Consider the following 11,946-nt stretch of genomic DNA (forward strand, 5'->3'; position numbering starts at 1 on the left):
AGTATCTTTTAGAAATGGCTTCTCTTAGCTGAAAACTTCTCTAAATCATGACTGTTGCCAAGTGTGTTATATGGGAAGGACACCCCTATGGATCCAGCTTCCTGCAAGGCCCTATTTCACCGGGAGTCGGGTGCTTCTGCAGGGATGCTCCGCCCACTGGGTCACACTCACTGGGGGCGATTAGAAATGAGACTCAGCGGTCCTGACCTTCATCATAGGCTCTTCCTGTCTGTCTTGCCATGTCCGTGAGAGCAGGTGGAGGGAAGGAAACAGTACAAAGCATGGTCCCCGATGAGCACAGGGGTCAGGTGCTCTTGAGCACGAGCTCCTCTTCCTCAGGACCTCTGTTCTTGCGTCCTTGGGGGTTGGAGGGACAGACTCAGGAAGGGACATCGGCAACAGGCAAGGGAGGGAAGCCCAGGCAGGATGGTCACACAGGGGGACCAGCACCTAACCAGCGTGGGAATAGCCCGCTCCAATCCCCAAGAGATGAAGTGCATGACATGGTTGGTGCTGGCTGGTTGGTGGCAGCCAGGGCCTCCCCGTTCCCGGCGGGGGCCCCCCCTGTCTCGCTTGAGCCTGGGTCTGAGACTCAGCATCATGACCTAACAACGTGTCCCTTCTCATTGCAACTCAAGAGAGTCTAAAACAACCATTGACTAAATACCGTAGTATTTATTAATTTTAAACTCATTTTAATCTGTGCCATTTTTGCATACATATGAAATCTGTAGCCTTAATAAATGTCCATTTCTTCTTAGTAGAGAAAGTGAGGATATTCCAACAATGAAATAAATCATGGGGGAAGGGTGCCATTGTTCTGTGATAAAACTCTTTGGTCTATATAATTTTTTCCGAGTTTAAAATAACACGAGAATTCACTCCAATAAAAAGTAAACATTACTTTTCTCAAAAAATTTAATTGCAGAACTATTTACAAGAGGTGAACATCAGCAATACAGAAATCAAATGAGAGAGGCATCATCATAGAAGAGTTATGGAGAGCACGGTGGGCGTGATTTTCTTATAATCGGCTGAGAATGGAAAAAAAAGTCATGGACACAGAGAACTCAAATAACAGAATGTGGTGGAGCCGCAAAGAAATGACCAACATTCTGATAAGAAGTTATTAACCAGAAGCAAGGAGCGGTGGTGATGGAGAGCATACACTGTACATTCAGGTCAGGTATCCTGCATGCTGCTAAATAGAATTTATCAAAAGAACCATAAAAGCATGAGAAAGAGAATTACATAAAATAGTTTAATTCCACTGAGGGGAACCTTTGTACAGATGTTGAATATTTGGCACTCTGTTCATCCTCATTTTTGATATGATTTCATATGTATATATATTTATATATATATATTTATATAGTTTTTTTTTTAAACTTTAACTAAACATCTAGTTTCCTGGTTCTAACATTCCTTGAATTTCTATAGGAGGCATTGAATTTAGTCCTTAGGCCACACCTGGGTATTTTGGCATGTAACACGGAAGGGGTGGATGAATTGGTCTCTGGACAGGAGGGGCCTGTCCAGGAGAAAAGTGACTTAGCGTTTGGAAATCAGAGTTCAAAAGTAGCCTAGGACTTACTACGGGTGGGGGAAACCCTTGAATTCAGCAAACCAGTGATCAGGTGGAGGGAGAGACACACATGCTGAGCCCTTTTAACGCGATATGATCCTAACGCTGGAACGGCGGGGGCTGGGTGGTGGTGGTGAGTTTGGGGAAAATCCGAGTGGGTGAGTGGCCTCTGGAAGGTGCCATGCCCACGGCCTTGGCGCTTCGGTCGCGGTACGTTAGCAGGAGGGTAGAACACACTGTCTATGGAGACTACCGTCTACTGGAGCGAGATGAGTTTGTACTTCAGTTGGCACGAGAACCTGGCACACGTCTGTCATCGTCACCTCTCCCCCACTGAGTACACGAGAGCTTGGACCGCCAAGCTCTCAGATTCGGAATAAGCACCCATGATGAAGAGTCACATAAAACCTAAGAAAGTAGGGCGGTAAACCTCTGTTACCTTAGTTAGTGTATATACAAAATCTTTTTAAAAAGTAGTGTTATAGCAGGTAACTCACACTTCCTCTGCAAAGGAGTCGTCTGTCGTGTGTTTAGACTGACGCTTGAAATAACTTCTTTTTACTGCTGGATAAAAAGGCCAGGGTTAGGGTAGCAATTCATAGACATATGGATACTTTTCAGTGTTGCGGGATGAAAAAGATGGTTATTTCTTGGAGCGTTCCCACGGACCACTTCTGCATTCTCTGAAGAGCGAAAGAGAATAATTACAAAAAGCTGGACTTAGAGGGGTAGCTTCACAAACCTTCAGCGATTTAGGTCAGTCTGTCTGATTGCGTTCTTGGTGCGCTCCCGAATTACGTTCTCCTTCATCCCTGCAACGTGTCACTGATCTCTCTCCATGCATCTAACACACGGCTGAGCTTAAGTAACGGTGAAAACATGGCCTAATTCTGGTTGGCGCTAGTTGTCGGAGATATTTATGAAGGGACCTGAAGTTTGCAAGCATCGCATGCCTGGTGGGGAGGATTGTTGGGACGAGGGCCGTGGCACCTCAGGGGTCATTCCCACGCTCACCCCTGCTCCCAAGGAGCTCGGAGGACTTGAGAGCCCACATGACATCAGTCTTCATAAGCCATCTGTGAGGGAGACGAGGGACAGGAGAGAACAGACGTGAAGTTTCGTCTGACTGACGTATGATCAGGAGCCAGGTTGCTGGACCGGCCATCTGGCCATTCTGAGCTGGCCATTCACCTCCCAAACATTCTGCAGCTACTCTGCACCTGGCATGTAGAGGGTGCGTGCAAGGCCCCCTCCTCCAGCACTCTGTTCGCCGCCCGCGCCTTACTGACCGTCAGCATGGCCCGGCCAGCGAAGGCGCGGGCCCCGCAGTCACAGACCACGCAGGCCACCGAGCAAAGCGACGCCCGGTGCTCCAGCCACTACTCGCGGGGGGAGAGGGTTAGCACTCAGCAGCCGACCACATTCTCCTGCTCTTCCGCTTGTGGTTTTCTAATCTGTTTTCAAGTTCTGGACTCCTGTATTCGACCCAAACTTTCAAACGAGTGTAAACAAAGGTGCAGATAAAAACAAGAGAGAACCCTCAGGAAGTTCCAAGGGGGTACGGGGTGGAAACCATGGTCGGCAACTACATGATTAGTAAGATAAATTTGCAAAAGAAAGAGAAAAAAGATCAGCGGTCAAGGCTTGAGAAGAAAGCAGCAAATGGAAACAAGTAGAATTTAGCCATTTAGACCCGGTTCTGGGGGGACCGGAACCTACGCTTGTTGGTAGGAGTGTTCCAGTCTTCAGAAGTGGGGTCAAACGCCAGACCTGGGAGCCCTCCCACACGGGTGCGCGCAGCCGGGACCTGTCTCGTGTAGACGTTTCCTGCCGCTGACCCCACTGGGAGTGGGGGTCCCCGTGCTCATGAACACCAGCCTGGCCGCTCTGTTCAGCCTGGGGACACACATGCTCCTAAGCGGATTCCAGATACGGCGGCTGGACCTTCTGTCCACTAAGGGTTCTGGGCACAAGGCTGGTTGCTCTTCCAGCAGAAGCAGCTCAGCCCGGGCTGTGTCCCCCCAGGATGCTCCCTGGGCCTCCGAATCCCCGGGCCATATGAGGTCTGGCTTGACTGACCTTCTGGCGAAGACACGATCCCCGTCCCCCCTCCCTCCTCGCCACCAGGAGCTCTGGCCCAAAGCAGAGAGCTGCCCTGACAGGCGCACACTCCGCGGTCACCACGGGCACCCTGACCAGCCCACTGCAGTGTCAGACTGTCCTAAGAGACGGTCCCGGATCGGGGTGGGGCGGGGGTGTCTGCCGGGGCCTGGCGGTGGGGTGGCCCACGGGGGAGCAAGCACGCAGCGCGGGGTCTTTGGACTCGAGTGAGGGAGACCATGCGCGGAGAGGCAAACGGCAAGGTGGGGCGGGCAGGACGCCAACCGCAAAGCAGTGAGGGCGGCCCACGCACTGGCGAGTTGGGCAACTGGTTGTCTTCCGACGGCAGGTCTGGCCGCTTCCGCGGGAGCCCGCGCAGCGAGTCCCTCTACTTTGCGGGTCACTGATTTCAGGGCTCTGTGTGGTTCTGTTTTTTTTTAAAGAGGGACCCTTAGATGTGATTGTTTTCTCCAACGGTACACTTTGCTATTCAATGCTCTAGAAGTCTTTGAGGTGAACGCAGCAACAATTCTTTTCAAACAGAAATGGGAATTTTTGGTATCATACGACAGTTCCATTCTTTACACACCGTTTGAGGATGGGTCTCCACAATAGCTGAGAAGATCATGGTAACAATCGTTATGGGCAGACACGCTACACACAGCGATGACAGATGAGGATGCGTGAGAGGCTTACGTCGAAAGTGCTCTGTGGACAAGTGACGTTCAGCTCCTCTGGGCTTTGTGGAGCCGCAGGATGCTGTCTATCTTACTCGTGTCTCGGCGTTGAGAGCGAACTGAGGGCTTCGGGGGGCCGCATCAGCTCGCCGCTGTGCCAAACCGTTTCTGACGTAGAGTCTCAGCGGGTACGCCGTGTCTTCGGAACGGAGCTACGCGGTCTGAGAGAAGCCTGCACGTTCGTCCATGACGCCCCCCGGAGCGCGGTGCGCTTGCATTTCCCACCATGCTCTCAAGCGGACGCGCAATCACCCAGTGAAACTACCAGCAACTGCGGTGAAAGGCCCCACTGTTGCTCTGTAGGGCGTACGTGCGAGCAGGGCCTGAAAGAAGCCGGCTGGACGGACTGACACAAGTACTAGAAACAGCTTTATTGTTCTTCACATGTACAGTGTGTAAACGTGGCTTATGGCCTGCGTCTCAGAGTGGAATGTCGCCTGGGCGGGACCTGCAGATACTGCACTTAGTCATGCAGCGCGACAGCGAGCACCACCTCGGAGCTGCAACACTGGGTGTGCGTCCGTCACACGGCCTTCTCTGGGACTCGGTGGGCCACGCAGGGGCTCGTCCACGTCCCCCAGCGCCAATCAGTGGCTGCCGTCGGGTTTAGTGGTGGGTTCATTTGCTCATCTCGGGGTGGTTCCGGCCAAGACTTTTGGGGATTTTAAGATAAAAATGAGGATACAAAACATAAAAAAGAAAAGAAAAGCCAGATTCAGTGATACTTTCACTCAAGACAGGATCAGAGAATCTGGGATCTAGAATAATTATTGTCCAATTTTATAATTTGTTGTTCTATGTTTTGGGCAAGCTCAAGGAAATGGGATAGAATGCACGGGCTGCCGGAGACACAGATGTGTCAGCAGGCTGGCGTACGTGTATGCATTTCACGTTTCCTCTTACTAAGGGGTCTACACCGACTTTACTTCTCTGGGGTGATTTCTGAAGAGCATTTCATCCTAAGTAACACATCATCTTTTTAAAGTCTAAAATGCCAATACTTGCAAGTACATTTGTTTTTAACAGAGTATAGTGAATACAGGAAGAAGCATCATTACTGTACACTACTCAGGATTTAGGTATTTACTTAGGTAGAAAAAAAAATGCTTTGAATACTCCGGGGAAATAGGACTCATTTATAGAAGAATATTTCAGGGATTTTTTTTTTTTTTTTGCATTTTTCAAGGATATACATTCGTACTGATTTTTGCTTCCAAATATATTTTAAGGCTGTTTGGTAAGATATACCAGATATGAGGCTCAATTGACAGGGTTTTGTTCTTACAGGGAATTCTTAACTACTCAGCTTTAAAAAGTAAAACTTTGAAGCTAAATATGCTTTACTATCAACTGTGCTCCGATGAACCCCATGCTTCGTGGAATGTAGAGTGTGAGGGAAAGGAAGGACTGCAGGCTGAGCCAACACCCATATGGGCAAGGACCTCACCGAACGCTCTCGGCGGGGTCACCAGGCTGCAGTGGGTACATTTAAAGTGCCGGTCAAGCTGAGGAACGAAAGTGCTACAGTGGGGAAGCCGGGGCTGCTCTTCGTGCCGTAGGGCCGCAGGGAGGCCTGTGTTCAGGGGGACACACCCGCCTTCAGGTGCAGTCCTGCTTTCACCTTGCGTGACAGTGAGGACTCCGAGTTTGGGATCCGACGGAGAAACGGGACAGGCTCTTCCTCCGAAGACGTGCCCGAATAGGGACACGCAAAGCATTGGGATGACAGTCACTGCGTCTAAGTCGAATTGTACAAATGCAAAGCCTTTTCTTTCGAATCCTTCCTGCTTTTCTCTGGTGCCAATCATGAAAACTAATTACTTTTCTTAAAGTCCACAGCTGGAAATCACCATATGTGACCTTTTTTTTTTTTTTTCCCCGTCATGTCTAAAACAGGCAAGAAATAGATTCTTGACTTTAACAATACTGCATAGGACAAAAGAATTCTGGAAAAATACAAATGTAAACTACATTTCTTCTTTACCATTTAAACTGAGATATACTTACCACTCACATTCATATTTCTTAAACTTTTTACAACATCACAACTGTCATTTTAAACAAGCAAACTTTTTTTTAAAGGGTACCCTGGAGAGTCAACTGATAAAGCAGTTTGAGAATATATACACATCTATAAAAAAATCACATGTACATAAATGGGGACACTTAGAAGACGAGACTGTGTGATATAAGTTACAAAGGAATAAGACATACAATGACTCTTGCATCAGCATAAGGGCCATGCTGTTTCTTTTCAGACACCTGCTACGGGACAACCAGCCTTTTGTAAGACTTCGATCTCTTTTCGTGTGTCACTCCCTTGTGTGAATGAACAGTCAGCATATTTTTTGATTGTGTAGATGCTGTGCTGGGTATTTTTAATGGGTTCAGATGTGGAATCCCCCAGGTTTCTGGAGAACTGCATGGCAGGGAGCTGGGGGGCTGGAGAGATGGCTTCTCTTCACCATAGGCTTGGCACAAGGACCCTGGCAATGGGTCAGCTGGATTCGGGGAGAAGCACCCCCAGGTGAAAGGGGGCGGGGGGTCTGTCTTTCCTGCCCTTCGAGCTGGAGCACCTTCCACTGGGGTGTCTAGTGAGTGGTGAGATGCACCCATTGATTGCTATTTGTTATTCTTGCCTCTATTTATCACACGATTTATAAAAATATAAATAACAAAATGTCAGCCGGGTTCCATCTCTCGAGGTGTTTCTTGTTATCCTCTGAGAACAGAGTGGATCGGTTAGGTGTCCCCACGCCTAGCCATCAGAGCTGACTGAGAGTCAGACCATCCAGGGGGAAAGAGGAAGAAGAAGAAGAAGAAGAGGAAGAAGAAGTTGTTCTGGCCGTGAGCTCGGCCAGCTGCGGAAATCAAAGCATTCCAGTGTGTGTACAGCACAAGGAACACAACAGGGCGTATTCGGTGGAGAAACGAGACAGAAGTTACCAGGTAGGTGAGAAACTGTACAAGCCTTTCGTAACAAAGAAAAGAGAGGACCGCGGCGAGGGCCGCCCCCGTCCCTAGAGGCGCGTCTGGGCCTCGGGGATGTAGATCTCGATGCTGTCTGCGCGCTCCGAGGCCGAATTCTGGCGGAAGGACGCCGCCCTCTTGGCCGCCATGAGCCGCCTACGGGCCTCTTGACGCTGTCTGTCCGGCAGGTCCAGGGACTTTTCTCTCGTGATGGGAAATTTCCCTTTGGGGGGCTTCTTTGGTATCGGAGGGGGGACCTTTCTTTCTTCCTGAAAAAGCATCGCAAGTCAAAATTGGGGCGATCAGAGGAGAACAGCACCAGCCCACGAGCCTGGTCCCCCCGGGGGTGACTGCAAGTGGCCCGGGACACCCCAAGTGCCCGAGTCTGCCCAGCCCCTCGGCACCCCCCCCGCCCCCTCTCCCACCCCCGTGGCCTGGCCGCCTGCCTGGTGGGCCCTGCCCGTGACTTCCTCACAACCCTCCATGGTGGGGAGAGGGGTCTGGGGATGGCGTTACACTTAAGGAACTCGATCCTTCACCAGAACATTGACCATCTCCTCCGTTTCTGATTTACTCTGATGTTACTGCCAGATTAATGGACTCTGTCATCTCTGAGCATTGGCAAATGCCCACCATTGCAAGTTCTCGAGTATCCCGGGTATTTTGCAAGATGCCACTTGACATCCCTGTCACAGTCTTTTCAACAGACTCTGGATTCTAAGGACCTTCATGAAAACCATCTTACATGGGGGAGCCATTGGCCAAATTCCCTATTATGGCCCTAAAACCGCTTGACATTAACTAGATGGTAAATAGATGCAAATAATTACTTCTGATCTTTAGCTCATGTTCTTAAATAAGTCATGAAAACAGGTGTATGCCTTTTCTAGAAAGCTCCATCCCACAGTTCTGCAGCGAATGTAAAATGTAATGCTTGTTACTCTTCTGGAGAAAGGTCTGTGTCCCAAACCCTGCTGCGTTATTTACCGTGTGTCCTAACTAACAAAGCCAGACATGATGTGGACTGTCCTTCCCAGTGGAGGGGTGACAGAGCCCTACATAGCCAATTACCCCCTTCCCAGGAAAGGGTGCCTGGCATAAGGCGCCAGAACCCCTTTCTTTTCTAAGCAGATACCTAGTTGTTGGGGGAAAACCCCACCCTTGTGTCTTTCTCCCTTCAGCCTCTGCCGAAACCCAAATGGGCCAGACATACTAGGACGTTGTGGGGAAGGCATAGCTTGCCATGCAGGGTGGACGCCTGTGGCCAAACCTCCCCGTTGTATAGTGTTGGATTTGGTAGGGAGATTCTTCTGGTGTCTGACACTATTCCCATGGCTTATTTTAAAATGACTTGGACCAAAAAATTTTAAAGAGCCTTGGGGGGTGGGTACCCGTGGCTTAATCAGTTGAGTGGCTGCCTTCGATTTTGGCTCAGGTCATGATCTCAGGGTTGTGGGATCTAGCCCCGTGTTGAGCTCCTCACTGGGTGTGGAGTCTGCTTGGGATTCTCTCCCTCCCTCTGCCCCTCCCCTGCTCCTGCTCTGTCTCTCTCCCTTTAAAAAGCAGATTAAAAAAAATTAAAAAGACTTGGACCAGAAGCAACGACTTCTTCCTGACTCTTGGGCAGGCTCTATGACAATGGGGTAATTGGTTCATTAAAACGTTCAGCTCTTTCAAAAGTTAGTTCCTGCATTAAGCTCATGACTGGATCTACCTATCTCTTTTCTCTTTGCTTGGTAGCCTCTGAAGGATGGCACTGTGGGAAATACACGCGAGCAATTCTTGTGGGAGTCTCTTGTTTAAGGGGGCTCCCGGCCTCTGGACGTCCCGTGGTAGGAGAGGGTTGACCAGGTGGCCCTGCAGATCTACAGAGTAGACTTACTCAAGAAACACAAGGCATGGGGCCTCGGTGGTGTGAAAGAGCTGCTCATTATCTGCGCTGGGGTGTATACCCTCAGCAAGAGGCTCTTCAGTTAGAGGACCATTCCCTATGCATAGCTTAGGTAGAAGGGATTGTATTAGTTGTCAACTACTGAAGAATGAAAGAAGTAGGAGGGATTATTGCAAATCTTTAGACTGGTTTACTGAGTTCTATTTTTAGCATTCTATTAGAATAACATTTTCTTTCTTTTTTAGATTTTATTTGACAGAGAGAGACACAGCGAGAGAGGGAACACAAGCAGGGGGAGTGGGAGAGGGAGAAGCAGGCTTCCCGCGGAGCAGGGAGCCCGACGCAGGGCTCGATCCCAGGACCCCGGGATCATAACCTGAGCCGAAGGCAGACGCTCAACGACTGAGCCACCCAGGCGCCCCAGAATAACATTTTCATTGGCAATCTTTACTTGTGATCGCCTTCACTTCAAAACCAGACCATAGATAGGACTTGCTCATGCACCGCGTATGGCTCACGGACAGCCCGTGGCTTCGTACTCCCCCTGCCCCACCGCCGGTGTGAGAGGGGCTTTGTCAGTGGTCTGCAGTGGTATCTGTGGCATCGAGCCCAGAACCCTTCCAGGATGGCCGGTGGCCCCTTGTGGGAACGGTGATGATGGCAATGATAACTTCTGTTCTAATTACCTGCATAGCCATCCTCCACTGCATGCTGACACCACTGCTTCAAAGCATGTTCGGTTAATTTCATCATTTTACTTTGATAATGTCTATCTAGAAAACCAGATTATGTTTACTCAGATCATCTTTAAAATGTGATAGGAAATCAATGTATTTCTTGCTGATTCAGACCTACGTGTTAGCCCCACTAAAGATGAAATCTGAAGGGAAGACGTGAAATCACGGGTTCAGATTCAATGGAAACTTTCAGCCTATTTAAGGGCCAAGGCTGAGAGATCTAGAGGAAGTTTACATCATCAAACGGTTCAGTAAAGCTCAAAATGTTTTCTTGGCTTCAACTGGAGATAAGCAACTAAAACATTTATCTGAACAGGAAGGAGTCATTGTGACCAGACCCAAAACCTTCCCTGTGGAAACTCATCTTCGTATAATCCGAACAAAGGTATGACGAAGACATTTCAGAGGGTCGATCCCTACAAGAAATGAGACTCTAGATCGACATGTGATTTTTGGCTGGTGTCCAAGAGATGCTGCAAGAAAGAGGCTTATTTACGACACCTGGCCAGTGACTCCCGTCCCACTCTGCATACACGTGCATGGGTGACAATTTGATGCCATATCGCTAAGCTAAGACCAGGACGCCCATCGTGGTGGAGCGTGACTCCTGCAGCTGGGCCAGGTACGGGGCACGGACGAGGAGTGGGGCATGAGGACGTCACATGCCCGGGGCAGAATTACCTTTCTTTCGGGAGACTCTATTATCTTCCAGTCGTTGAGCTTCAGCTGGTGCAGCTCGTCGAACTTCATGCTGACGTCCTCGATGGAGAGCTGCAGCATGTCCCAGTAGCCCGCCAGGTCCTGGGACGTGGGTCTCGGCATGGCGCTGGGGTCCTGCCAACACGCGAGCACAGTTTACACCTGCTCTTTCCCGCACGTGCCTTTCAAGGACTCGGGTTAGGTGAAAGCCCGGCTAATTCAAACTCTGATGCAAACATTCGAGTGGGCCCACAAAGATCCAGTAAGTTTACACACGTATTTGCCGACGCACTTTACATTCACAAACAGGAAAAGGCTACGTATTGCGTGATCCCAACTCTGTGACGTTCTGGAAAAGGTAACACTGTGGGGACAGTAGAAAGATCAGAGGGTGCCTGGGGTCAGCGGGGAGGGATGCAGGGGTGGGACACGACGTTTAGGGCAGGGAGACTACTCTGCGTTGTTACCACAATGGTTGCTACATGTCACTGCTCATTAGTGCAAACCCACAGAACGAACGACACCAAGAGTGACCCTCATGTGCACTGTGGACTCTGGGGGATGGTGAAGCGCCCACGGGGGTTCACTGATGCTAACAGAAGCACCGTCTGTTGGGGATGATGGTCGTGCTGTGGGGGGCAGAGGGGAACGGGAAATCTCTCTACCTTCTTTTCAATTTTGCCGTGAACCTAAAACTGCTTTAAAACAATAAAACCTATTAAAGAAGATACATGTATTACATTCATTCATTGTTTCCTTTCGAAAATGCTTTCTTAGGCCTCGAGGATGGGGGCGACTAGCAAAGTTTTCCAGCGCTGGGCAGTTCATAAAAGGAACAAGGCAGCTGTGTTTTAGGTCTCCTTGAGGGATTATTCTGCAGACTGGTGCCCGGGACACGGACACGTGTTGGTGGTGGTGGTGAGCTTGGGCTCGGAGCCAGTTCAGCTTCTGGTGCTCTCTGATAGATCTTAGTGCGAATTCCGACGGCCAGTGACACTGCACAGATGTTCCGCGTGTGTACTTTCTCCCACGTAGAGGGAGGACAGCAGGTCCCTTTTAGGAAGGTGTACAGTGAAGTCACGGACAGGTCCCCGCACGCGCAGGTGACACTGCTGAGCCACAGACCGGCAGCCCAGCGTGCACACCGTCCCCCCGCGGCATGAGGCTGGCGAGGATCCGAGCCCTGCAGGTGCCTCCATGCTGGGGCTGGGCTGGCTTCACCCACTA

The 11,946-nt window shown here is 50.0% G+C and overlaps 1 protein-coding gene across 1 annotated transcript; it reads right to left on the bottom strand.

The window, feature by feature from the left end:
• Window positions 1–655: 655 nt before the first annotated feature.
• LOC145718621 (disks large-associated protein 2-like) lies at window positions 656–10,924 on the bottom strand. The gene is made up of 2 exons (XM_081810130.1): window positions 10,702–10,924; window positions 656–7,661 (listed from the first exon to the last, which is right to left on the bottom strand). Exons 1-2 carry the CDS (start codon window positions 10,840–10,842, stop codon window positions 7,443–7,445), a joined length of 360 nt encoding a protein of 119 aa, XP_081666256.1. The 5' UTR covers window positions 10,843–10,924; the 3' UTR covers window positions 656–7,442.
• Window positions 10,925–11,946: the final 1,022 nt, after the last annotated feature.

The sequence above is a fragment of the Leptonychotes weddellii genome, unplaced genomic scaffold (genome assembly GCF_054177405.1).
Source record: "Leptonychotes weddellii isolate Sample4059 unplaced genomic scaffold, ASM5417740v2 HiC_scaffold_1859, whole genome shotgun sequence".
NCBI lineage: Eukaryota > Metazoa > Chordata > Mammalia > Carnivora > Phocidae > Leptonychotes > Leptonychotes weddellii.